This window comes from Myodes glareolus, chromosome 12, assembly GCF_982192425.1.
Source record: "Myodes glareolus chromosome 12, mMyoGla1.1, whole genome shotgun sequence".
NCBI lineage: Eukaryota > Metazoa > Chordata > Mammalia > Rodentia > Cricetidae > Myodes > Myodes glareolus.
Genome location: NC_142037.1, coordinates 27,160,534 through 27,185,446, shown reverse-complemented (window position 1 = coordinate 27,185,446; position 24,913 = coordinate 27,160,534). Strand labels below are relative to the sequence as shown.

Sequence of the window (24,913 nt, the reverse complement as noted above, 5' to 3'; positions counted from 1 at the left end):
GCAATCGAAAAGCTGAGATAAGAGGATCACAAATACAAGGTCAGCCTAGGCTACACTAATCAAAAGACCAAAATAAAATACTAAAATACAACAGGACTGACTGAAGCAATCTGTGAACTCAAAGCCAGTTTGGTCCAAACTCCAGGGCAGCCAATGCTACATATTAAAACACTGAAAATAACAAGAATTACTAAAATACTACTTCAAAATGTCTTGCATGGTTTCTGTTTATATTTTTTAAGCAAGATCATTTATATTAAGGGCATAGTTTCTATCCAATATGTCACTATATGTCTATAAAAGATGGTCCATGTAAACAAGGAATCTTAACAAAGACGAACTAATAGAATATAAGCTATTGCTAACTAATAGTTCAAAGAAAATTAGATTTAAACTCAAAGAACTTTAAGGAGGTAGAGAATAAGCAGTGGTTGAAATGAGACAATGATAGACAAAGTGCATGAAATAGGAATCAAGGCATCATGGAGGAGCAGCAGATAACTAGTTTGAAGAAAGAGTAGGTCCTGGGAAGTAGGTAGAGAAATGAGGATTGGCACCTTGAGACTGTTTTCTTTTTGCATAAGATCCCCTTATTTCTGTTGAAACAAGTATTCAGGATTGTATGCAGCCTTTCAGGAGCCAAGATGTGATGATTTCAGGAAATTTCAGCTTGTAAAAAGTGGTTGGAAAGCCAGGCAGTGGTAGGTGGATGTCTGAGTTCAAGGCCAGCCTGGTCTACAAAGTGAGGTTACAGAACAGACAACACACAGAGAAACCCCTTCTCAGAAACCAAAGATGAATGAATAAGGGTTGAACATATAGAAAGCATTGACGGGTGGGGGGAGGCATTGCCAGGCCTAGTGGCACCAGCCAGTCATCACAGCTTCTTGGGAGTCTACAGCTCCAGATTTTTTTTTAATGTATATGAATGTTTTGCCTATATGTATGTCTGGGTACCAGTTGTGTTTCTTGTGCCAAGAGGTCAGAAAAGGACATTGAATCCTCTAGAACTGGGGTTATAGATAGTTGACAGCTGTTATAGGGGTGCTGGGAATTAAGCCTAGGTCCTCTGTGCTTTTAACTACCAAGTCATCTCTCTGGTCACAAAAATCTGGCATCCTGTTTTAGAGAATTAAGCTTTTTTTTTTTTTAACTTGTTTTTGTTGGAGAAACATACTTAAGAACAAGTCAATTATCTAAATCTGTGTTTGACCATCTGGAATTTCTTGCTAAATCTCCTTTGAAGTGCCACCATTGTAGTCTTTGACAACTGGTCTTCCTGGTTTTCAAATTTTGTGCTGAGGGGATCATCTCATGTGGCCCTTATTCTACCATGTGATTGTTAATAGAATACTGTCTAGTAGTATGTCTTTCTGTTTCCAGTTCTAGTTCCTTCTCCACATGGTCTTAAGTGGTTTGGTCAGTTCTCCCTACTGCCTATTTGTACATACTTTCAAAATTCACACCTCCAAAACAAGTGTACCAGCAAATCAAGATCGAAAGGGAACTTTTTACCTTGGAAACTATTAGTTGTTGGTTTGACTCTTGACTGTATTTCAAACACCTTTAAATGTTAAACCTAAACCAACAACAACAACAAAAAAGTAGGATTAAAGCATGGGAGTTGGCTCAGGTGTAAGATGTTTTCCAAGACAGGATTTCTCTTTGTATCCCTGGCTGTCCTGAATTCACTCTGTAGACTAGGCTGGTCACAAACTCTGATCCACCTGTCTCTGCCTCCTGAGTGCTGGAATTAAAGGCATGTGTTACCGCTGCCTGGCTCAGGTTTGGTTTGGTTTGGTTTAATTGACATTTAAGGTATGTGAGACTTGTGGCCTGAATGTAGACAGCACAGAATGAAGAACCCTGATGGTGACATAGTAAATGGAGAATTCTTACATTACCAAAAAAATGTATAACAAAAAAGCTGTAATGACATAAAAACATCACATTACAAATAAAACTTTCCTACCACTTGGGAGATGAAGGCAAGAGGATCAGTTTTACCTGTGTTCAGCTCTTGTCTCAAAACACCAAAACACACCAGCAAAAATAACCCACTATAACCTAAAATGAAAGTATTTTTCCAGTTTACCCCATCTTCTCTTAGTTTGGAGAAGAATGGTTTTGGTGTACTTTTCTTGCTAGTACTACACTCTATAATATATTTTGATAAATGTATGCTATATGTGTGAATTAGCTAGTTGGGTGTAAGTGACATGCATATAATGCTGTTCAATTCTTCATGGTGTTTGCTGACTAGACATAAAAACTAAAAAAAGACAATATTCTATCTCACTTTAGCAAGGACTAGCAGGAAATGTTTAAGCTGCTATTAATGTGTTTTTAATCATTGGGATTTGCAGATGACAATTTTGAAATTAGAAATAGAATTTTAATGAGCTGACATAATATTCATGGAAATATACAATATACCTAACAGTCATTTGTTCAAAAAGCATTTATTGATATCTGCTATGTGCTAAGTACGTTTCTCATCACTGAAGAACCTTACAGTACGGGACAAAAATTCCTGTCCCTCTAGAGTTATAAGCCACAATTTATAATATTGACAGTGGATTAAATTATTTAAAATCTCTAAATTCATGAGATCACAATATAGTACTTTTTTAAGGAGAGGTGACCATAATTTAAATATGTTTTTTGTAGGCAGAGTTTTTGTCAGGCCTGCCTGCTCCCCAATAAATGCACAGACACATAATATTAATTATAAATGCTCAGTTGATAGCCTAGGCTTGTTACTAGCTAACTCTTACATTTTAAATTAACCCATATTTTATCTACCCTCTGCCACTTCTCAATACCTTTCAGCACAGCCTGATCATATTTTTCTCTGCATCTGCTCAGAGACTCCCCTGATTCCACCCTTCTACCCAGTCTCCTTAGTCTGGTTCTCCTGCCTACCCTTATCCTGTCCAGTTATTGACCAATCAGCTTCTTTATTAAACCAGTCACAGTAACATATATTCACACAGTATAAAGGATATTCCACATTATTCATTAGGGAAAGTGTATTTTCAGAGTGAGCAGAGTTCATTCATAATTATTTTAGCACTTATCCCTACTGGAAACATCTTTCATCTCAGTGAGAGTTCCTTGGTTCACTCTATATTGAGTGGGACACTTAACTGGAATATCTAGGTTTGGGTCTTTCATAATGAGAGGCAGAATATAGTTTTAATAAAATAGTGTAGTTTATTGATACCACAGGTGAGTCAGTATTGTGTAGGAACAAAACATTTTCATTCAGGGACGAATCAACTCTTCATTGAGTTAATTTGCTTATTTTGTTTTTAAAATATTTTTATTTATGTGCATGTCTCTGTGTGTATATATCAGTAACCACAGGTGTTGAATTCCCTGGAATTGAAGTCACAGGTAGTTGTGAGTCACCTCACTTGGCTTCTGGGTCCACTTGAAAAGAAGTGCGCTTAACCAGTGAGCCATCTCTCAAGCTTCAAATTATTTTAGGTTATAAGAAAACAATGACAGAAATCTATCTTGTCTGGCAACACTGAAAACCTTGATCTAACAAATCCCAGGTACTGTCATTCCATCTAATGTATAATCATAGTAGTTTAAGGCTTAATAGCACCATTAATAATTGGGTGGGCCTTTTGTATTTTCTTACTTATGATTTTCTTTCCATCATTCAGTCTTATTTCTGACCAGGCATCAAAGATTTTTAGCTTCTGATTCTTCTTAAATCTCAATTGTAGCACGAATAATAAAAACCCAGAGACAGATACTGGGGTTCAACCTGAAGATCAGAAGAGTAAAGCAGCCAGCCACTGGTTCTAACCTCTACCCCAGACCAAAAATAGATGAGATCCTGTCTCCACAAATCCTGAAGACTCTGCATCCCCACATTCCATTGAGTTCCTATCACTTCCCCTTTATATTCCTCTCTCCACCCAGCCATATCACTCCTGTCTACACCTCCCTAGTGCTGAGATTATCTTTGTGTGAGCTCTGTTTCCCTTTAAGACAGATTCAATTTTGTGTAGCCTAGAGTGACCCTGAATTCATTCACAGAGATACACCTGCCTCTGCCCTGGGATTAAAGGTGTGTGTCAACACCACTCCCTCCCTGACTTGTATAGCTGATTAGTATTGCTGTTTTGCCTTTGGATACCCAGGCAGGCAAGCTTTATTAAAACACAATAATACACCACTATACTCAATGATTTATAAAATGAACTGGAATCATCCCTGTAAAAGTTTTCTGAAAGGTGCTACTAGAACTTAATTTTATCTACAAAGAGTCCTTACATAGTGATAAAACAGGATCTAATTTGAGACCAAAAGTCTTAAGCAGTAGAAAACCGTTTATGACAAATGAGAATTACTTAGTTTGCTCGTGTCTGACTTTTCTTCTATACTACTTGCATCTGACAAACTTCAACTTTGCTTTGTGCTTGTGCTGATTCTCAATAACAGGAACAGTTACATTATTAGAAGTATCGATTACTAGAAATTTTGCTGGGGTTAAAGAAAAGGACTTGTTAAAAGCAAAGTTTAGTAATATAAAAGTTACTATATGGAAACTTTCAGAAAGAAATTTATTACCTTCCTTTAACCAAAATACCATTGGAGACAGCATTGTGGATACTAAGCTTTGTTTTTGAATTGTTCATGCTTATTGTGTTTTTTTAAAACCATTTCTTCCCCAAACTAAAACAGTACACTAAAATAAGTTGCCATTTCTACAAAACTAAATGGATGAATGCTACAAAAGCAAGCAAAGTAAAACATTCATTAGTATATTCTTCCTTTTGGTGAACCATTACTATCAGTCACTAACTTAATAAATTACTAAAAGTTGAAGTGTTTTTTTCTTTGTTTCCCACAATCTAGAATTCAGAAACAACTCTTAAAAATGTCAACATTTTCACCAAATTTTTTTCTTTTCTTTTTTTTTTTTTTTTCATTTTTCAAGACAGTGTTTTTCTGTGTAGCACTAGTTGTCCTGGAACGCAGTCTGTAGACCAGGAAGGGTGTGGCATGGTAAAACCTCTGTCAGTATGAAACAATAGGTCTCACTGTGTCACCAGAGTGGCCACAATCCCTGGCATACACATGCAATCTTTCAGGTATGACTTCTTCCTTTTCAATACTTATTTATTTTTGTTTGTTTTGGTTTAACCTTTCTCCTCCTCGCCATGTGCAACATGATGTTTCAAAAATAAGGCTGGTGCCATGAATATGAAAGCTGCAATTTGCAAGGTATGGCATCTAGAACTTAGGATGCCAATCAGAATGGGTGCAATTCTAATTAAATGATCAGGTAACATCACAACATGCTAGGGTACAACATCAAAACTGCACATTGTTTCTTTTTTCTTGATGGATCAGTGGTTCCACATTGTCTCCAGTCTCTTCCTTGTGTTTTCTGTGACCCTCATCAGAACTCCGCCATCCTCCATGTTGAAGGCTTGCCCCACCTTGGGGTTGTCTTTCTGGAACTGAAGGTTCACCATAGCATCCATGCAATGATCTTTAACATAGAACTTTTTGTTTTATTTTGAAGATGATTTCTCTGTGTAGCCTTGGTTGTCCTGAAACTCGCTTTGTAGATCAACCAGGCTAACCTCAGACTCAGAGCTCTGCCTGCCTATGCCTCTTGAGTGCTAGAATTGAAGGTATGTGCCACCACTGCCAGGCTTTTAACAAAACATTTTGTAAGCCAGGTGACCAAGTGCTCCTGTCCTAGAAACAAATATAATGGCTGCAGTCCTCTCAACTCCTTCGGTGGATCCGGAGCTGAGGCTCAGTGCAAACCTTTTGCTATGGAAGACTGCATGGGCAGGCTCTGGGGCTGAGACTACTCAGTGTCACTGCTCAATGTTCATTTTTGGTATGTGTTTCATTTTTTTTAATCACTCTGTAGCCCAGCAAACACAGTTAAAGGATCTTTTAAATTTAGGGTCTTCCTTTCTGTCTCAGTTTCCCAGAGCTGGGCCTGCAGTCATGTGCCACTATGCCTAGTACTTTGTGTGTGTGTTTCCTTCTTCTTTATAAATGATTCTGTGTCTTGTTAGTCAGTAGTTGATAGTTTTATACTGAATACTTTTACCCTCTGAACATTTTACTGAAAAAAATTTCCATACTGTATTTTTGTTTTCCCCTCCCCAAGTTCCTTGCAGATGTTCCCTACCTCCCTATACACCCTATAACTCAACTTTGTTCTTTCTCTAAAACAACAAAAATCTCGTGGCCTGGCTACACCTGAATCTTTCAGACTTTTATGCTTATCCCAGACTCTTCTGCCCTAGACCTTTATTTCTCAGTCAACAGAACCTGTCCCTAGAAGAGATGTCACATGTACTTTGTAGCCTGGTGACCTCTATGATGACCTAGACCACACCAGATCCTCTCCTGGGACCTTAAGCTCTAGAATCCATTCTTACTAAAGAAGTTATATGTACTTTGCAAAAGAGTTTTAATGTAGCCACCCTTAAGCTTTATTGTGATAACTGTCACCAGGAAAATTTTTCCCCAATGTTGTACTGTACTTAAGTATGACTAAAATAAACTGCCCAGTATCAGGTTCATTTGAACCAACACAGGCTAAGTTGTGCTGAACTGGATTTCTTTATCTGCCAGCCCTGGCGTTCACAGGGTACCCCCACAGAAGTGCACAATGAAAAAGCCCTTTCCTCCCCAACTTACAGCAACAGAAGCCCAAACTAATACAAATATCTAAAATAAAGTTCTTGAATGAATTGCAAACTTTGAAGTATTTCCATACAACAGCTTTTCACTTAACTATAAGCAAACACTAGGTTTTGATGAAGTTTTTTTTTTTTAGGTATTATCCTATTGTTTAAAAATAACACAAATATAAAATGAGAGAAACTAAATCATTATGTGTGTTTTAAATGTTATTCTAAAACTTTTAACCAAATTTAGATACTGTATGATTTATAAGTTTAGCAAAATACTTTATATATAGTAGCATTAGAAACTTTTCGAACATCTTATATTTAAGTAAGGGAAACATGGTTTTACGGTGATATACAAGTCTATGCAGAATGATCCGCAGCTGGGGAGTACAAGTTAGTCATAGAGGACACTTTGCATGCATGAGGTTTTAATCACTGACACTGCAGGTAAACAAATGGGGAAGGAGAAAACAAGGCCTCAGAGAAGAGATGGGTTTGAAAGCAAGTGACCCATGATCATTATCAACAGTTACTGAGTGCCTACCACATGCCATAGTGAGAACTTTGTTCCCTTTAACCAACAGTCTCATAACTATGAGGGGGATACTCTTTTGTCCCTAGTTAATAGATAAAGTTGAAACACAGAAATGCCTCACTTAAGCCACATAGCTAATAAATGACTAAACTAGGCTCAGACACAGTTTTACCAGAACCCATTTCATGGTAAAAGACCTTGAAGAAGAAAGTGCTAAATCCCCTGTGCAGTGTTGTTTTGTGAGAGTCTGCAGGGTAGCTTTAAGCATGATGGGCTGGATTCCCCAGGGCAAAAAGGCAGGTAGGAGAAAACATCCAAAGTCAGACCAAGTCCAAATCTGACGGCACACATGCTCCAGGTATGGAATTTCCAAACAAGAAGAGCATGTTCCCTTTACTGTCTTTTTACACTGTTACTTCTGGGATGGCGCTGGTATGGTGGTATTTTCTGGGTTTGGTGTTTTATTCCCCCCAAGGACTTGAAGGCTTTTTATTCTTTCAAAGACATAGCATTCACTTTTGTCTCCAGAGGCTGGTGTTCTAGTGCTGACCAGATGAAAGCCTTCCTTTAATAAAGTATCGATCAACAAGCCGAAGACATTTGTTCCATTCGCCAATTTTCGGTTATCAGGCTTTATGGAAATGTACCTGAGACATACAAAGAATTGTTTGATTACAAAGCATTCCTTTAATAACTAATAAAACTACACATATAAACTTGCAGCCTCAGATAAAAGCATTATACCTTTCTCTTTTTTTGTTCTTTTGAGACAGGGTTTGTGTAGCCCATGATGCTCTTGATGAAAAAGAAAAAGGAAAGGAACATACAATGGAACAGAAAGTTTATAGATAAAAGGGAGAGAGCACAGCCAGAGGCAGGAACATCTGGGAGAGTTCAGGGGACATGAAACTGAGTCATGTGAGGATGGGGGGGGCATAGAGAAGGGCGAGTGGAGCTAGAGGAACCAAGTGCAGCAGCCAGGAGGCCCAAGAGAGTAGACAAATGTACCAGGTAACCAAAATGGATAGATTAAATAGGGAAGGGCAGCCCAACCCCTGGGCTGGGTAAGTTTAGGGTAGGGGGCAGGGCATGCCAGCCAGGAGAACCCTGTAACAGGAAGGGACTAAGGGATGCTGGAAGAACCTGGATGCCAGTATCTGCTTTGTTAAACAGGTACCTAAACCATTTTTCCCAAGTCTGAAACTCAAACTCATGATCCTCTGCCTCTTACAAAGTGGTAGGATTACAGATTACAGGTGTGCACTCCGGGCTTGGCAACATAATTATTTTTTTTTTTTGAGACATAATCTTACTTTTTATCCCTTGCTGTCCTGGAACTCATTATGTAGACCAGGCTGGCCTCAAACTGACTCATAACACTTAACAGATTTTCTTTTTGAGATTTCATTTTCAAATTTGAATCAATAACTCTAAATATATTAAAATAGAGACTTGATTCCAAGTCATCTCAATTACATTTAAGAATATAATTAATATCGTTGCCTTATCATTTATTTTCTGCAACAATTTTGTCAAAGAACTAAACTGCCCTAATTTTTGAAACTGTGAAACTTATTTCCAGGGTTTTTTTTTCTTTCCAGCTTTGCTTTTACCCAGTTTAACTAAATGATTATTAAATTGTACTTTCACAATTTTCTACAGAACCTAATTATTAGTACTGCCATTTTAACTCGTGGTTTATTCACCAAACCAGCCTTTTCAGGTTAAAATTTGAAGATATAAAATGTCAAGACTCCATTTTATTGCTACCTTTTCATCAACAATTGCCTGTTACTGGAAAGCAAAACATGGTAGTCAAAACCCAGAATGAAAATGAAAAGGCAGTGGTAGCTCACAGCTTTAATCTCAGCACTCAGATCTCTGAGTTCAAGGCTAGCCTGGTCTGCAGAGTAGAGAACAGTCAAGGCTACACAGAGAAACCCTCTCTTGAAAAACAAACAAACAAACAAAGACAGCAAAACCCTTCAGTCTCTAAGTACTCCACAAAGCTAGCACATGGCTCCAGAAAATAATGCCGTGTTTGCTCTAGTAATAGCAATATGATATGGAGGATATCTGCCATCAAGGATATTTTTGTGTCTTCCCTCTGTTTTGAAAATGTGAAAAACGGCATAGGTTAGCTCCCAGCAGATACCAAAGCTATGCATAGTTTCAGGAGTGTAAAACAATGTTTGAGCATATCCCTAGTTATTACTAACTGAGGTTATGTTCAGGAACTCATTAGTGGCAAAGAAAGCTAACAGCTAAAGATTATCAATCTTCAAAACACATCTCAAAAAAAAAGTTTATTGTGTTTGACGCAAGTTTTTAACAGTAGTAAAGCATTTCATCTATTCCAAAGTCTGGATCTAAATTATACAGTCTAGAAACAGTTGTCAGAAAGTTACAGAATATCACAAGACTATTAAGATACAAATAGGAAGTAATAGGTGGCTTTTAAAAAAAAAAGGCAGAATGTACTTTGACAAACCATTGAGCCAAAATTACTTTAACTGATTCCCTCTAAAGCCAAACTGAAAAGGGATTTCAAGACACAAGAAAGGGATGAACTAACAGAAAACCTGCACTTCTCAGAAAACTCTGCACTTCAACAACCTGGGTGTTGCAGAACCCAGGGCTTCCGGTGCATGACCGGCAAGGACTCCATCACTGAGTTCCATCACACCTTATTTTTAAAATGTTATGGTCAACTATACGTTTCTATCTAGTTAAATATAAAAAGGAGAGATGAGAAAATGACAACAAAAGAAACTCTAGAATCCTGAGACCATGACTTGAACTAAGCAGTATGTTGTTACATGATGGGGCAACTAAAGATGCAAGCCAGGGACCTGAGAGAATAACCAAGTAATTGAGCGTGCTAAGAACATACTGAAGATGCTTATAAGCCAGCCAGGCTTATTCTACCATATCCACCATTCACAAACATCTGAATAGATATTCAGACCAAAGACTAGCAAAAATTACAGATAACTACCAATATCGACTCAAAAATAGTTCTGACCAGAGCTGTCACTCAATCACCACTTATTTCCATGTCACTTTAAATAGATAATATATCTCTATTCTGAAACTGGCACTATGTAAATTAAGTACAAGAAGAATTCCAAACTAAAAACAACCAAAAATACCACCACATGGTAACTGGTTGAGGGAACATATGCCTATAATCTTAGCACTCAGAGCGGTTACAAATGAATCAGAAGTTCCAGGCTAGCCAGGGCCACATGAAACCCTTTAGAAAATAGTAACTAAAGAAATAGCTCTGGTTTTAGAATTATCTGTTATGAGTTGCAAAGAAAACATTCTGTACTGTTTCTGAAACGTAACAAAAGGGGGAAGTCACTTGATAGTGTATATACAAGAATGATCCAATTTCAGTTGCTAACCTTGTTTTATAAAATAAATAGTTCTTCCAAATTTTAAATTTTAAAAGAACATTTAGTCTTTCCAAGATTTCTCCTCACCTATTGTGGTTCCTAAAACTGGGGTTGCCATTTGTCCTTAAGTTTCTAACTTTTTGAAAAGGGATGCTAAAAATGGTCATTTTCATTTAATTAAAATTTAAGCCAGAAAAGAAAAAAAAATTTAAGCCAGGAAATGGTGGCGCACGCCTTTAGTCCCTGCACTCGGGAGGCAGACGCAGGTAGATCTCTGGGAGTTCGAGGCCAGCCTGGTCTGCAAGAGCTAGAGTTCCAGGACAGGCCCCAAAGCTACAGAGAAACCCTGTCTCGATAAAACCAAAAAAAAAAAAAAAAACCAAAAACAAACAAAAAAAAACAATAAATATTTCCATTATTCCTCTTATTTAAGTACTTCTTCCCCCAATGAAAATGAAGAGCAGAGTGTAAAGCAGTTTGGCAACAACAGGACCTTAGATGTTCTTCGTGATTTATTCGATTGGTACCCATTTCTAAGATGACATTTCAGCTTCTTTGGAAGACCAGGAAATAGGAAGTATATAGATTTATTGTAATTCTAGGTTATACTGCTCATTGTTCATCAGTTGGTAGCTGAAACTAAGAGGTGTGCTGTGGGAGAAATACCAAATAACCACTGGCTTCCTTCCTGACCACGACTGTAAAGACTAAGCACTCTAAAATATGTCTGTCTCTTAAAAGTGCTTTTGAAATGATGTAAGTACAGAACACAAAAAAAGTTTTTTGTTTCCTCCTAAAAGTTAAAACTAGCTTTTACAGTTGGTAATAATCATTCACAGCATTAAGACTTTTTTTTTTTCGAGACAGGGTTTCTCTGTGGGTTTGAAGCCTGTTGTAGATCAGACTGGCCTTGAACTCACAGAGATCCACCTGCCTCTCCAGAGTGCTGAGAATGAAGGCATGAACCACCACCACCTGGCCTGCATTAAGACATTTTTAACAGAGGATGAGGTAGTGTATCCCTGACTACAGAGCAGAAATCAGCCTTAGGATCCAGCCAAGAGCAGGAGAAGCAGGTGCAGTGGTGGTGCTCACTTTCAATCTAGCACAAGAGAGGCAGAGGTAGTGAGAGTTCCAGGCAAGCCAGAGCTACATAATGTGACCATGATTCAAGACAAAAAGAAAAAAAAACCAAAAACTAAAATAAAAGAAGCAGTCATGCTTTTTAAGTTCTACAAGAACAAAATCATAGTGTGTAAAAAGGATCAGGTCATACCAGTGAACCTCTCCTATGTGCAAGCCCGAAATAAGCTGTTTCAGTCTAAGCCATTCACTAGCAATGGAATATAATCTACAGAATGAGTTCCTCTCATAACTCCACCGAAAACAGTTTCTATTTTCCTGGGCAGTCTTGGCTTATTACCTGTCCCACATACCTTCTTAGTCTGAAAGGACCCACGTTTAGAAAATAACTACTTGTTCTAGCTGAACAAAACATTAGTCTGAATTAACTTTTTTTTTCCCTTTGGCCAGAAAGAGTATGAAGCATAAAGAACTTTTCAGTTTTGAGAGAAAATGTCAGAAAACTGGAATAAAAGAGACACTTCAGCATTCAAAATACCTGACTCCAGCGTGGTTCTCAATAGTGCCATCAGAGCCACAGTGGAAAACCAGGTCATGGTGAGAAGGTCTTTGTGGAGGCAGTGGAAGTAAAGTCACCTGAGGAGGGAAGGGGTTACCGCTCCGGGCCAGTGCTGTAGGTTGCTCTACAAACACTGTAATCCTTCTAGCTAGCAGCTCAATGGTTTTGCTGCAAGACCCAAACACTCTGAAGAAGGCTTGAGTATTTCGGCTTAGGAAGTGCACCTCCATGAGTGCAGGTCTTGATTGTAGCAGGTGCTGGCTTAACAGCTCAACGAGAGAATCGAGTTCATAGAAAAGCGCCTCTCTCTGAAGCCTAAGATAGTCTGAAAAGTCAGAAGGTAATAGAAGCTCATGATTCCTCAGAAAATCTAAAATGAAACTAAACAAAGCACCATCTCTATCCACAAAAATCTGGCCATTAACTGTCTTGAACTCTGGGTCTCTGCCATCTACTATGCCTGCCAACCGAGAGGTAGGGAACTGCTTTAGGGTAGAGAGCCTTGTTGTGAAGAGCTTCCCTCCCACGTTCAGAGTGACCAGGTCCTCACTATTCATTCTTCCTGGCTTCTCATTAGAGGCTAACACCATTAACTCAACCTGCTACCATAAATGTTATATATGATTAAGAAACAGGGAAGTGGAGATAGAAAACTCAACCTAAATTCCAAGGTAACTATTGTCAAGACAAATAGTGGTTCCATAGCTGTGTTTGCAAATGTGAGTTGCTTGGGAACTTGCATAAAACAGAAACAGCAAGTGAAACAGAATGTCAATATGCCTCATGACTTCAAATAGATCCCTGTCCTGTAATCCACTAAATACAAAACAAAGTCTTGCAATAGGAGTGTGGTTTAGGGGTAGAGTCCTTGCTTCATGTGTGAGGCCTTGAGTTCCATCTCTAGCACTGAAGAAATCAGTCTCCATGAAACCCTAACATAAATCTGTATTTCAAGCAAAATCACTAGGAAAAGAAAACCGCTCTCTCCGCAGACATTTACCAAGCCCTCGTGGCTGAAGAAAGGCTTATAGAAAACATGATCTGGTTTTAGAACCCCCTTATTAATTTAATAGCTAGGTTGTGAGTTAGGCTAAGAATAAACAGCCTTTACCTCACCTTCAACTTGACCGTCTCATGGCTAGTAGCTGAACTCTGCTTTATTTTTTAATTTTTATTTTAAGAGCAGTGGTGTTTTGCCTACATGTCTATGTGAGTGTGTTTGATTGAGTTATAGGCAGGTATGAGCTGCCATGTGGGTGAATTGAACGCAGCTCCTCTGTGTTCTTAACCATTAAGCCATCTCCCCAGCCCTTCCTCCCTCCAAAAAAAGTTTCTCTGTTTAACAGCCCTGGCTGCTGTGTTGCCAGCTTTTCTCATCCCTGATCACTTTAGTTCTTCTCAACCCAAATCAAGGGATGAGGTAACTCTAAAACCCAACTTCACTTAATGGGCCCATGAGAGAAACAAGGGGACTAAAACAGTTTTAAGATTTGTTTTCATTTGAATTCTAAGCAAGGTGAGAAAATTACGTACTTCTGTCCTGTGGCCATCTTTCTCTCTAATGAGCAGAGAGGTCAAGTCTTTACCTGATAGCTTTATACTTTAGTGTCACAGCAACCCAGTCCACTTGCCTACAGCCTAAAGCTGTAGGAAGACGAGTCTGACAGGCAAGTGAACTGGGTTGGCTGTACAGTTGCTATGCACTTGACAGCACAACCGCAGCATTGGGTACCAGTTAAAGAAGGCTTTCCCAACTGCTGCCCTGCCCGTATGCACAGCTACCTATTGACGCCAATACTTGGGAGATTTGAGGTAGGGCTACCAGGTCAGGCCTGGCAAAAAGAAGAGGTGGGAGAGACTTGGTTTCCAAACTTACAAGATTTACAGTGTCATGAGAAAGACTCCTCTAAAGCAAACTTGGGAACCCACACATTCCTGGTCTTCACTTTGGAATGTCACAGTCTGCTCGATGACTCAGTACCTCATTACCTGTACCAATGACGTGTTAGCTCATGTGTGCGCTACATCATGGGTGCCATGTTAAAACTCTTGCTTGCTTACTTCTTGCCCAGGCTGGTCTCAAAGTCCCAGGCTCAAGAGATACGGGGTCCAGATACAGTCAAGTGCCGTTTATCACAGGACAAATTCAGCCAGTACGAGAGGGAGAGCACTTATTTTAGAACTCTGTTCAAAGGAAGGGGAGGGTTGGGACTACTAAACTTCACTTTTAGTTTTATGCTGATATTTGAATAACATAGAAAAGACATTATCAAAGGAATACTTTTAAAAGAAACAATGGACTGGAATCTTGCCCAAATCTGTGTTATTTCTGTGTTCTCTAACACTCCAATCAAGAAACAGAGCTATGTAGTTGATTTACAGCAGTTTATATCTGCACACAAATTCTGCCACAGTGTTCAGTGCCACCAAACCAAAACTTCTGACTCTTTCACTAAAAATGAAAAACCCATCTGTCATCTGTTCCCAGAAAAAAACAGACTGTTCTACAAAGTCAGCTGACTTAGTCAGGTAAGAACTGACACTTGAAAGATAGTCTTTCCAAGCTGCCAACTCATCGAATGGAGACCACTCCAGGAACACAGTCGGACCAAAGAATACAAGGAGACCCAACAGAACCATCACCATGAACAGCTGGTAGGAGCGCCAGGGAGTCTTGCTAATGAACACGCCTGTGTCTTGAGGCAAAGAAAGCTTATCCACATCGACTAGTTTGATGTTCTCCCACTGGCTGGTATCAAAGTTCTTCATTAAAGGGCTTGTAGGCAAATTGGAGGGTGGTAAAGGCGTTTCCTTGATTACTTTGATTTTCTCCCTGAACTCCTGCATCTGTTGCAAAAATATAATAGGTTCTGACACATCTTTGAAAGCCTCGGCAATGTTAAAGGCCATCCGCTGCTCCTGCAAAATAGTGCTGAGTTTGTTGATCTCTGGATCATAGGCTTGCATAACTGCAAGCTTCATAGTCTCAAAGTCAGACAGGATTTCATTCTTCTTTTGATCTAATGTGTGTTGTAACTTCTCAAAAAACTCCTTTACTTTATCAGAATCTTTAGTGAGTAACTGTAAGGATTTCCTTTTGTTTGTTTCCAAAGTATCCAAGTGGGAAAGAGCATCTCCACGGCGCCAAGTCTCAAAACTCTGAAAGAGGGACTCGAAGGCGTCCCTTTCTTGAGCATAGGCATCTTCAATAGAAGAGAAGACATGCTTAGTGTGGTCGCCACAGGTAGCACAGATCCCACAAATCAGCTGCATATCAGTTACACAGAAAATGTTGAGAGGCTGTCCCAAGTGTCCTTTGCACACTGGCATTTTGGGAGAAATCTTGATTTTGTTGTATTTCTCCACAATACCCTTGAGGGAGTAATTAACCTGCAGACTATTGACCCCAGTTGCTGAAGTCTCCTTCCGGCAGGTAGGACACTTGAACGGAGATGGTCTCCACAATGAATTCCGCACGTTCCCCTCTAGAAGCCCTTCTAAACATTTCTTGCAGAAGTTGTGTGAGCAGGGCAGAACTCGGGGATCATCAAACAAACTGCAACAAATTGGGCATGTGAGATCTTCTTCAAGCAGCTCCATCACATCCTGTCACAGAGAAAGAAACATTTAGCTCTGGAAAGCCCCTCTAAAATAGTTACAAGACACTATCTTCCCAATAGAATGATCTCCTGCTGACATAATCAAAGGATTTAAGGAAGAAATTTGGGAAAGGCATGCATACTAAAGCATATTGAACTCACTGGAACAAGAGCACACTCCTGTACACAAGGCCTTTGTGAGAGCTTCCCAACAACAGTCTTAGCTAAGACAGGGTTAGGACTGGGACAACCGCACACTGAGCCAACAGGACCCAGCATTGTTTTAAAACAGAGCTGACTACTAGATGCCAGAAACAAAGAGTCTCAGTGTCTGCAACAGAATGGGCTCTTTAAGCTGGGCCCACAAGTATAAAATGGTATGCTACTTAAAGACAGAAGCACACAATAGAAATCCAAGCATGTACTCTATTCCAGCTTTTACTGGAAACTGGCATATTTTCTATTTCAAAGAACAGATGACAGTCATTTAAGAGCACCTTAGTTTAAAAAGCACAAAAGAACTGAGCTCAACCTAGGCTAGGGAATTGAATGGGGTTGGATTTCTGCTGTTGGTTGGGTGAGTTGTTTTTTTTTTAATTATTCATTGTTTTTAAACAAACTCATCCTATATCCTTTACACTACAGCAGTAATTTTCTCTATGAGGAGCAGAAACCTAAGTGTCCCTCTTTCAGAGAACAGAAACCAAAAGCATCTCCATACTGATGTGCCATGCTGACTGAGCTGTGACAGGAATCAAGCCAGTCTGTGAAGCACTGGATGCAGCACCACTCATAGTTCCTCAGGGGCACACAGCGGAGAGGGGAGGAGCCACTGTCAGGGAGAAAGCTCTAAGCCAGGCTGATTAAAGCACACACCTAGAATCCCAGTACTCAGAAGGACAAAGAAGGAAGGATGTGAGTTCAAGGCAACAGGGCTACGAAGCAAGTTCCACCCCAGACTGGACTATGAGATGCTACTTAAAAAACAAACAAATAAATAATAAAATCTTGACGAATCAGCAAAAATTACTCATTTTGTCAAATCCCAACTCTTGTCTACGGCTTTTAAACATGTACGACAAATAAGAGCTGCACACAAAATCACTGTGTGCCAGCATGTCTAAAGGGAGCAGCGGCCCGCACGGCTGAGCTACAAGAGAGGCCAGCTGCTTTTATTAGCAAGCTAGCACTATGCAGATTAGGTAGCTGACGGACATCTTGAGGAGTTGTTACTTCCAGAACACAGTACTTCAACAATGAAAACGCTGGGTTTTTACATTAAAATTCGTATTTTTGCAAAGTGTATCTATTTCTTGTAAGAGTCCCATTAAAAATTCTGATAAATGGTGAACTTAATAAATATGAAGGCTACTATAAAATAAGTCAATACAGCAGGTCTATGAAACAATGATCTATTTCAAGTCAATATTATAAATCATTCACCAAGAGAAGACTCTTTTAAAATATTAGAAATGACTGGAGAGTAGCTCAGTGATAGAACACTTGCTAAGGCCGGAGGTCAATTCCTAACACTGCAGAAATAAATATAAAAAGGAACAGAGACAAATAGGCTCACAATAAATACAACCCTGTGCACTACAGTATGGCAAGAAACGGTGCTATTTGTTGAGGCTGAAGAAGAGCAACAAGCTACTAAAATACTACTCCATTTATCAACCACAAATCTGTGTGATGCCAATTTTTCCTTGTATATGTCAATCAAAATAATTAGAACAGTTGTTTTCAATAAAACAAGCATCCAGGACTGGGGCTATAGCACAAAGGTTGGTAAAATACTCACTTGACATGTACAAGACCCTAGACTAGTCATGAGTGGATACCCCTGAGACTCCCCCAAGACAGAAAGCTAACAGACCTATAAAGAATGTCTCTCATCACAATGTGGGGAGGTATTTTTACTAAATTGTTTTATCAGTGTTATTTGGAATGAGTTAACGTGTTTTAAAGGCCTCAGTTCATTTCTAATATAGTCAGTAACTAGACTCTGTACATCCATAAACCAAAGCTCTTGGTATGTTGATGTCAAAAACACTATTTCTCAATGCAAATCTGTTATGGGCCTTAATCCCTAAAGATCTAAAACCAAAATCAGCCATCAGTACTTCTGAACTCAAATTTACTTAGGAATATATAAAAACTTCCAAAATAGAGCAGGGCAGTGGTGGCGCACACCTTTAATCCCAGACCTTAGGAGGCAGAGGCAGGTTGATCTCTGTGAGTTTGAGGCCAGCCTGGTCTACAAGAGCTAGTTCTAGGACAGGTTCCAAACCTACACAGAAACCCTGTCTCGGAAAAAAAAAAAAGAAAAAAAAACACCAAAATAATAAAATAGGATGGATGGAACACTCGGTACTTCTAGTGGTCATCAGATAATAATTTGGGAATCGGAGTTAAATCCTTCAGTGCACGTGCTGAGTAGAGTCTCCTACTGAGCTACACACATGCCCAGCCGCAGTAATTCTCTCCATGGGTGTGTGTGCAAGTATACATGCACGTCTTGTCACAGGCCAATGTTGTGGGATATTTGTACATTGTGTGAAGATATATTGCTGAGATTGAGTTAATAAAGAGCTAAAGAGTCAATAGCTAGACAGGAGGTATAGGCAGGACTTCTGGGCAGAAAGAAGGGAAGCTAGAGATGAATCTAGGTGCTTAAGAGACACCAGGAGATGTGCAAGAAGCAGGATGTGCAGTGCTTGACAGAACACAGATGAATAGAAATGGGTTAATTTAGGTTATAAGAGCTAGTCAGAAACAAGTCTAAGCTCAGGCCAAACTTTTATAAATAAGTCTCTATGTCATTATTTGGGAGCTGGCTGACAGAGAAACACTCTACAGGCCAAGGTCAACACTGGATGTCTTTCCGCAGCCCTTCTCTCTATGTTTTGCACAAGTCTTACTTAAGCTGAAACTCATTGACTCAGCTGGGCTGACTGGGGACTATTTGCTTTCTTTCTTTCTTTTTTCTTTTTATTTCTTCTTTTAGTTTCTAGGACTTATGTGGGTAGTCCTGGCTATCCTGGAACTCACTCTGTAGATCAGGTTGGCCCCAAACTCAGAGATCTGCCTGCCTCTGCCTCCCAAGTGATTAAAGGTGTGTGCATCACCAGCACCCAGCTTGACCTTTTGCATTTCTGAGGCAGGATCTTGCTATGTACAGTGGTGGCCACAAAAATCCTCTTGTTTTGGGCTACTAAATGTTGGGATAGCAGGCATGTATTAGCATGCCCAAGCAGATTCAATAGTTAGTATATATTAAGGGAATCTCATACTAAATAGTATGCTGTATGTTATTTGAAAATAAGATTAGCTAGTAAATTGAGAAGTGATCTTTGTATGTTTATATTTTAATTTTGTATTTTACTTGTTTGTTTTTTGGTTTTGTTTTGTGGGGGTTTTTTTTGTTTTTTTTTGTTTTGTTTTGTTTAGTTTTTTGTTTTTTGTTTTTGCCCTGGAACTTGCTATATAGACTAGACTGGCCTTGAACTCACAGATATCCTCCTGCCTCTGCCTCCTCAGTGCTGGGATTAAAGTTAAGTGTCCTCACACCTGGCCTGTGGCCTTGTAAAAAAAAAATTGTATACTTGCTACTTGGGCGGGAGAGGTGGCACAGCAGTTAAGAGAGCATATGCTTTTGCAGGGGACCCACATAAGCTCACAACTTCTGGGAACTCCAGCTCCGGGGGGAACTGATGCTTCTGATGTCCATGGGCATCTGAATTTATGCACACACAGACACATAATTAAATATAAAAATAATCTTTAAGAAAGTAAACTTTTCTTGTGTTATGACAAGGTAAGACTGGCTACTCTTGGATCAGCAGGCTACCATGACTCAGGCTGTGAAGAGTTTTAGTATTTACTGTCCTCGTTTTATTATTTATGTTATTTATGTTTATGATGTTTGTGTGTTTGTTTTGGTTTTGGGGAGGACAGAATCTCTCATTGGCCTAGAGCTTCCAAGTAGGCTGTCTCTCTGCCTTCCTGGTCCTAGGATTACAAGTACACATCACCACACATGGCTTTTTGTTTTTGTTTATCAGTGGGTTCTGTGAATTGAACTCAGTCCTTTATTCTATAAGCCCAGTAGTTTACTAACTTAGTTACTTTCCAAGATGCCTTCCTGGCTGATAAATTTAAACCATTTTGAAATTTCTAAATCCCAAACAAAGATGCCTTAAGACAAGATGGAAATCCCCAAGATGTGGGAGGCCTAGACTCTGGCTAAGTGGCAGAGCACCTGCTTAGCATGCTTGAAGCCCCAAGTCCAATGCCCAGCACTGAAAAACAAATCCCAAAGTCACAAAGCATAATATAGTAGCTTTTCTTTTTGTTCCCAGTTTTACTCTCTTTTTCTACAACTACTATTTATTTTGTGCACACACATGGGGGTCAGTTCTCCTACCACCATAAGGGCCCCGGGGGTTGAATTTAGGTTGCCACACTTGGCTGCAAGTGTTTCTACCCATTGAGCCATCTCACAGGCTCCCATAATAGATTTTTTAAGCGGAAGATTAACTTGTACTTAAGAATGAATGCAAAGCTGAGTATAGTGGGGTAAGCCTGTATCCTAGCACCCAGGAAGCTAAGGCAAGAAGACCACAAGCTTTATGGTAGAATGAATGCATGAGTGGCCTTTACAGTATGATTATGACTTTACAGTATGATTATGACTTTGACTTTGAATGACTACTGTAAATTTCACGTTTTCCTTCTCATCTTATTTGACTGCCGCAAAATTTTCAGTCCCCTGTTGCTGTGTTCTCCATTTTCCCACAAGTTTTTCTTTGCCTCTGGTACCTTCTCTATCCTTTTCATTCTGACCACCTTTGTGTCTTGTGATTTAATACTGGAGTATGATGCAATCTTGTTATCATTTTTACTTACAAATATACATTTTCTCTTTCAGTATCTGTTCTTCAAACACATGATAGCCCACCTTAGAAATATGCTTTCTAACTGCTTACCTGTCATTTCGTTTGCTTTTAGAATGGTACTGTTTAAGTAAAAGCCTTATAGAAAAGTTTTAATTAAAACCTCTTAATTTCTGATCATTTCTTAGATAGTTCTCTTAGAGCAATACCGGATCAAGGAATAAGCCCATCTTTAAATTTTATTTGTGTGTGTCTGTGTGTGTATGTGCGTGCCCGTGTGTTACATATGTGTCGGGTAAGAGGGAAATTTATGGGCACTGGTTCTCTTCTACCATGTGAGTCCTGTAGACGAAGCTCAGATCCTGGGAACAGTATTAGCAAGCCATTTGCAAACTCTACAGATTGCCAAGTGTCTTTCTAAAAGGGTGTATGGAGCTGGGCATGATGGTGCATGTCTTTCATCCCAGCACTTGGATTACTCACCTGGGTTTAAACATAAAACAACTGAAATCAGTCACCACTAGCATGCATCTATACATTCTCTATATGTTGTAAACAACTGAAATCACTCACCACTAGCGTGCATCTATCTATACATTCTCTATATGTTGTAAACAGTACGAGGGGGATCCTTTTGGGAAGCCCATGACGGGTGAGACAAACATGGGCAGGCAGATAGATGGAACTGAAGTGGAAGTTTTACTGGGGGAAGGGAAGGGAGAGACAGGAAGAGAAGAGACAGAGAGAGAGAAAGAGAAGACCAGTCAGCCTCTTCAGAAGGGCAGCAGAAAAAGAGATTAGGAGTGGGCAGAGCTTGTCTCTTAAGGGACCTTTGCACCTGAGCACAAGTAGCAGCCATAGGACTCCTGGGTTCATTCTGCCAGGTGACAGGGGCCAGCATAATGCCCGAATCCTAACAGTATGTATCTTGAGAACAAAAGGGTAGGGATGAAATGTAAGCTGTGGGCTCAAAACCAATGTAGCTAACCCCTAACTTCATAAGTAAAAGCATGGAGCCCAACTCACTTTGCCCCTCTACCACCAAAGTACAGACCTTGAGGTTTTCAAAATTCTAGGATGCTGCCCTATCCAGAAAGTCAAAATTTCAGTATCCAGCACAGGCACAGTAGCACATGCTTTTAATCCAATTCCAGCACTCAGAGTGCAGAGGCAGGCAGATCTGCTCAAAGCTAGCCTGATCAATGTAGGTAATTGTCACAAAAAAAAGAAAAAAATTCATATTGTAGGAGCTAAGAGAATAGCAAATGGCAGAGAATGTACTTAGCATATTGATGGCATTGGTTTAGATTCCCAGGATTAACATGGTGGAGGAATAGTTCAGTATGTTCATTCAAAAAATAAAGTTTAAAAATCTCTTCTAAAACTCTATGGGTTTCACACATAACTTTTATCTATAGTATTATCTTCATATTACTGGAAAAATAACTACAGAGGAAATTTTATAAATTAACATAAACTATAATATAAACTTTAACTATACCAGTATACAAATACTATGGAAATTATAAATAGACATTTAAAGTGTTATATTAGAGCATAAGAACAGGGTTCAATAGCGCTTAAAACTCCTAGACAATGATTCCAAAGTAAAAATATTGGGTACCAGCTACACAGAAGCATGACCAAAGGAGGGCCAGATGTTGACAGAGATTTCTGTCCCATCTGGTCCCACATCTGTTCAGTCCCAAAGAAACACACAGAGGTCTACATTAATCATAAACTGCTTGGCCTATTAGCTCAGGCTTCTTATTAACTTTTACATCCTGCATTAATCCATAATTGTTGTCTGTGTTAGCCACGTGGCTGGGTACCTTTTATCAGCAAGGCATTCTCATCTTGCTTCCTCTGCATCTGGGTTAGGACTGCAAACTGACCCTTTCCTCTTCCCAGAATTCTCCTGTTCTCATTGCCCTGCCTATACTTCCTGCCTGGTTACTGGCCAATCAGCATTTCATTAAAATAATACAAGTGACAGGGTACAGACCATTGTCCCAGTCAGACAGCCTGGGACACATGCACGAGGAAAGCACCTGCACAGGGTGAGCAATTCCAGTGCCACCAAAAAGCAAGCACACGGATAGTTGGAAAGAGCAGTCTGGAGTTATAAGAACACATCAGTAATTAAGTCAACTGGTACAAAGTAGTAGGGAAACAAAGAAACACATCAGTTAAGGAAGTACTAGGGGAGGAAAGAAGCCTGAAGAAATGTATCTTCTGGGGATGGGCATGTCTGTCACTATGATAAAACACTTTCAGGTCACAACCCATCACTGAGGTAAGTCAGGGCAGGAACTCAAGGCAAGGCTGCTTGTTATTCCACACAACACTGCCTTATACCACAGAACTCACGGATCCAACAAAGCACAGCAGGCTCCATCAAGAATCCACCATGGCTGGGTGGCTGTGCGCTGGCTCATAACAGGCTTAGCTGGCTCAGGCACTCTTTCTCTCTTCCTCTCCTTTCCTTTCCTTCTTTCCCCTCCCCTTCTCCTATCTCCCCCCGCCTCTGGTTTTTCAAGAGGGCTTCTGGGTAGCTTTGGAGTCTGTCCTGGAACTAGCTCTTGTAGACCTGGTTGACCTCAAACTCACTAGTTGGCTCTCTTATCTGCCTAGGGATAGAGCTGCCCACAATGTGCTGGGCCCTCCTGTGTGAATTAAGACAATCCCTCACAGACATATCCACAGAACAACCTAAAAAACAATTAGATTGACTGTTTTCAGTTGATCCCAGGCTGTGTCTGATACTCAGTATTAAGTGGCAGGGGTATAGTTCAGGTACCGGTAGAGTACTTGGCTAGCATGCCCCAAGGTGTCCTGGGTTCTTTCCCCAGCAACAAAGAATCATTCTAAAGCAAAACCTGTAACCAGCCAACATCCCAGAGTTCTAGCAGAAAGAATGTCTATACAATGGCATTCTACTTTTAAAGTGCCCAACATGCAAAGGTAGCAAAAGCTGCAGAAAAATCACACCATACTACTGCCCCAGTAGTTGGACAACTCAAGAAAAGCCTCACAAAAGAAATGCTGCTGAATCCCTTTTCTTCCTTTACGGCATAGCTGTATTAAATTATGTATAGTAATTGCCAAAGAAAAGAATGGCAAGCATGGATTCTGTCTGAGTTTTGAAATATGAAAAGAACAAAGACCACCTATTACTGAAGGAGGGTGGATGTGGACATATTCTCCGCAGGTAGATTTGGAATGGTCCCAGGACTACTAAAATGTGGCTTTTTTTTTTAATAAACACCAGAACATAAAGGAAAATACTAATGTTTACCTCTGTCCCCGGCAAGCAGGTGTTTTCGGCAAGGTCACTATTTCTCTGGGAAAAGCCAGTTTTGTTTTTCCCCCACGTTTGACTGTAAAACTAGACAATGCTGTAGAGAAAGAAGAAAGGGTGTTATACACACGTATCCACATTTTTAACCCACCATTTTTAATTTTTTTTTAATCTCCTCTCCCAACAACACCCCCCCCCCCCAAATAAAAGCCAGCTCGCGGTGTCTCGGCTTTCTGGCCGGGGCGCCTCCCCAGCCGCGCGCAGACCTGCCTGACGGTGACACCGGTCCACTGCGGCCACGCCGCGCTGCCCGCCTCCGCCCACGCAGGTGTCCGCGGCCCACGGCGAGCAGTTCGGCGACCCCACCCCGATCCCCACCCCCAGGACGCCGCTCACCTCCGCGGACTGCGACCACACGAGCCGGCAGCAAAATGGACACGGCGGCCACGCCCTCTGCCGCCGGCCGCCCCGCGCCTGCGCAGAGCCCTGCTCGTCCCACCTCTGCTAGCACTCCCGTGACTGCGACAGGAGATGGGTTTCGATTCTTGTACTTTTGGTTGCTGATCCTTGAATTTGGGGGAACAACAAAAATAAAACCGAACCCTTCACACCGCTTTGCCTGCGTGTCAGGACCCGCGGGCCCGGTGATCGCTAGGTCGAACACCATTGGCTAAACTGTAGGAAAACACTACTGAGGTTCCCCTCCGAGGCAAGAAAGAACTTTTAAGGTTTTTTTGTTTTTGTTTTTTTTGTTTGTTTGTTTGTTTTTGAGTATCTGTCGGTAGCAACTGCCCTGACTATCCTGACGTCCACCTCCTATGCTCCTATGTAGGGGCTCTGTATGGTTACAAAGG

The 24,913-nt window shown here is 40.2% G+C and overlaps 2 protein-coding genes across 4 annotated transcripts; both read right to left on the bottom strand.

Annotated features, from left to right (window-relative positions):
• Positions 1 to 3,193: 3,193 nt before the first annotated feature.
• On the bottom strand, positions 3,194 to 14,420 carry Kcnrg (potassium channel regulator). The gene is made up of 2 exons (XM_048422308.3): positions 12,244 to 14,420; positions 3,194 to 7,868 (listed from the first exon to the last, which is right to left on the bottom strand). The coding sequence occupies exons 1-2, from the start codon at positions 12,852 to 12,854 to the stop codon at positions 7,634 to 7,636; spliced, it is 846 nt and encodes a 281-aa protein (XP_048278265.3). The 5' UTR covers positions 12,855 to 14,420; the 3' UTR covers positions 3,194 to 7,633.
• Positions 14,421 to 14,635: 215 nt separating this feature from the next.
• On the bottom strand, positions 14,636 to 24,574 carry Trim13 (tripartite motif containing 13). Of its 3 annotated transcripts, none has more exons than XM_048422304.3 (3): positions 24,456 to 24,574; positions 24,057 to 24,156; positions 14,636 to 15,870 (listed from the first exon to the last, which is right to left on the bottom strand). In XM_048422304.3, exon 3 carries the CDS (start codon positions 15,862 to 15,864, stop codon positions 14,641 to 14,643), a length of 1,224 nt encoding a protein of 407 aa, XP_048278261.1. In that variant the 5' UTR covers positions 15,865 to 15,870; positions 24,057 to 24,156; positions 24,456 to 24,574; the 3' UTR covers positions 14,636 to 14,640. The 3 variants fall into 3 exon arrangements, with proteins under 3 accessions (XP_048278261.1, XP_085554745.1, XP_048278263.1); XM_085698619.2 differs by lacking the exon at positions 24,456 to 24,574 and adding an exon at positions 24,326 to 24,380; XM_048422306.3 differs by lacking the exons at positions 24,057 to 24,156; positions 24,456 to 24,574 and adding an exon at positions 23,559 to 23,609.
• Positions 24,575 to 24,913: the final 339 nt, after the last annotated feature.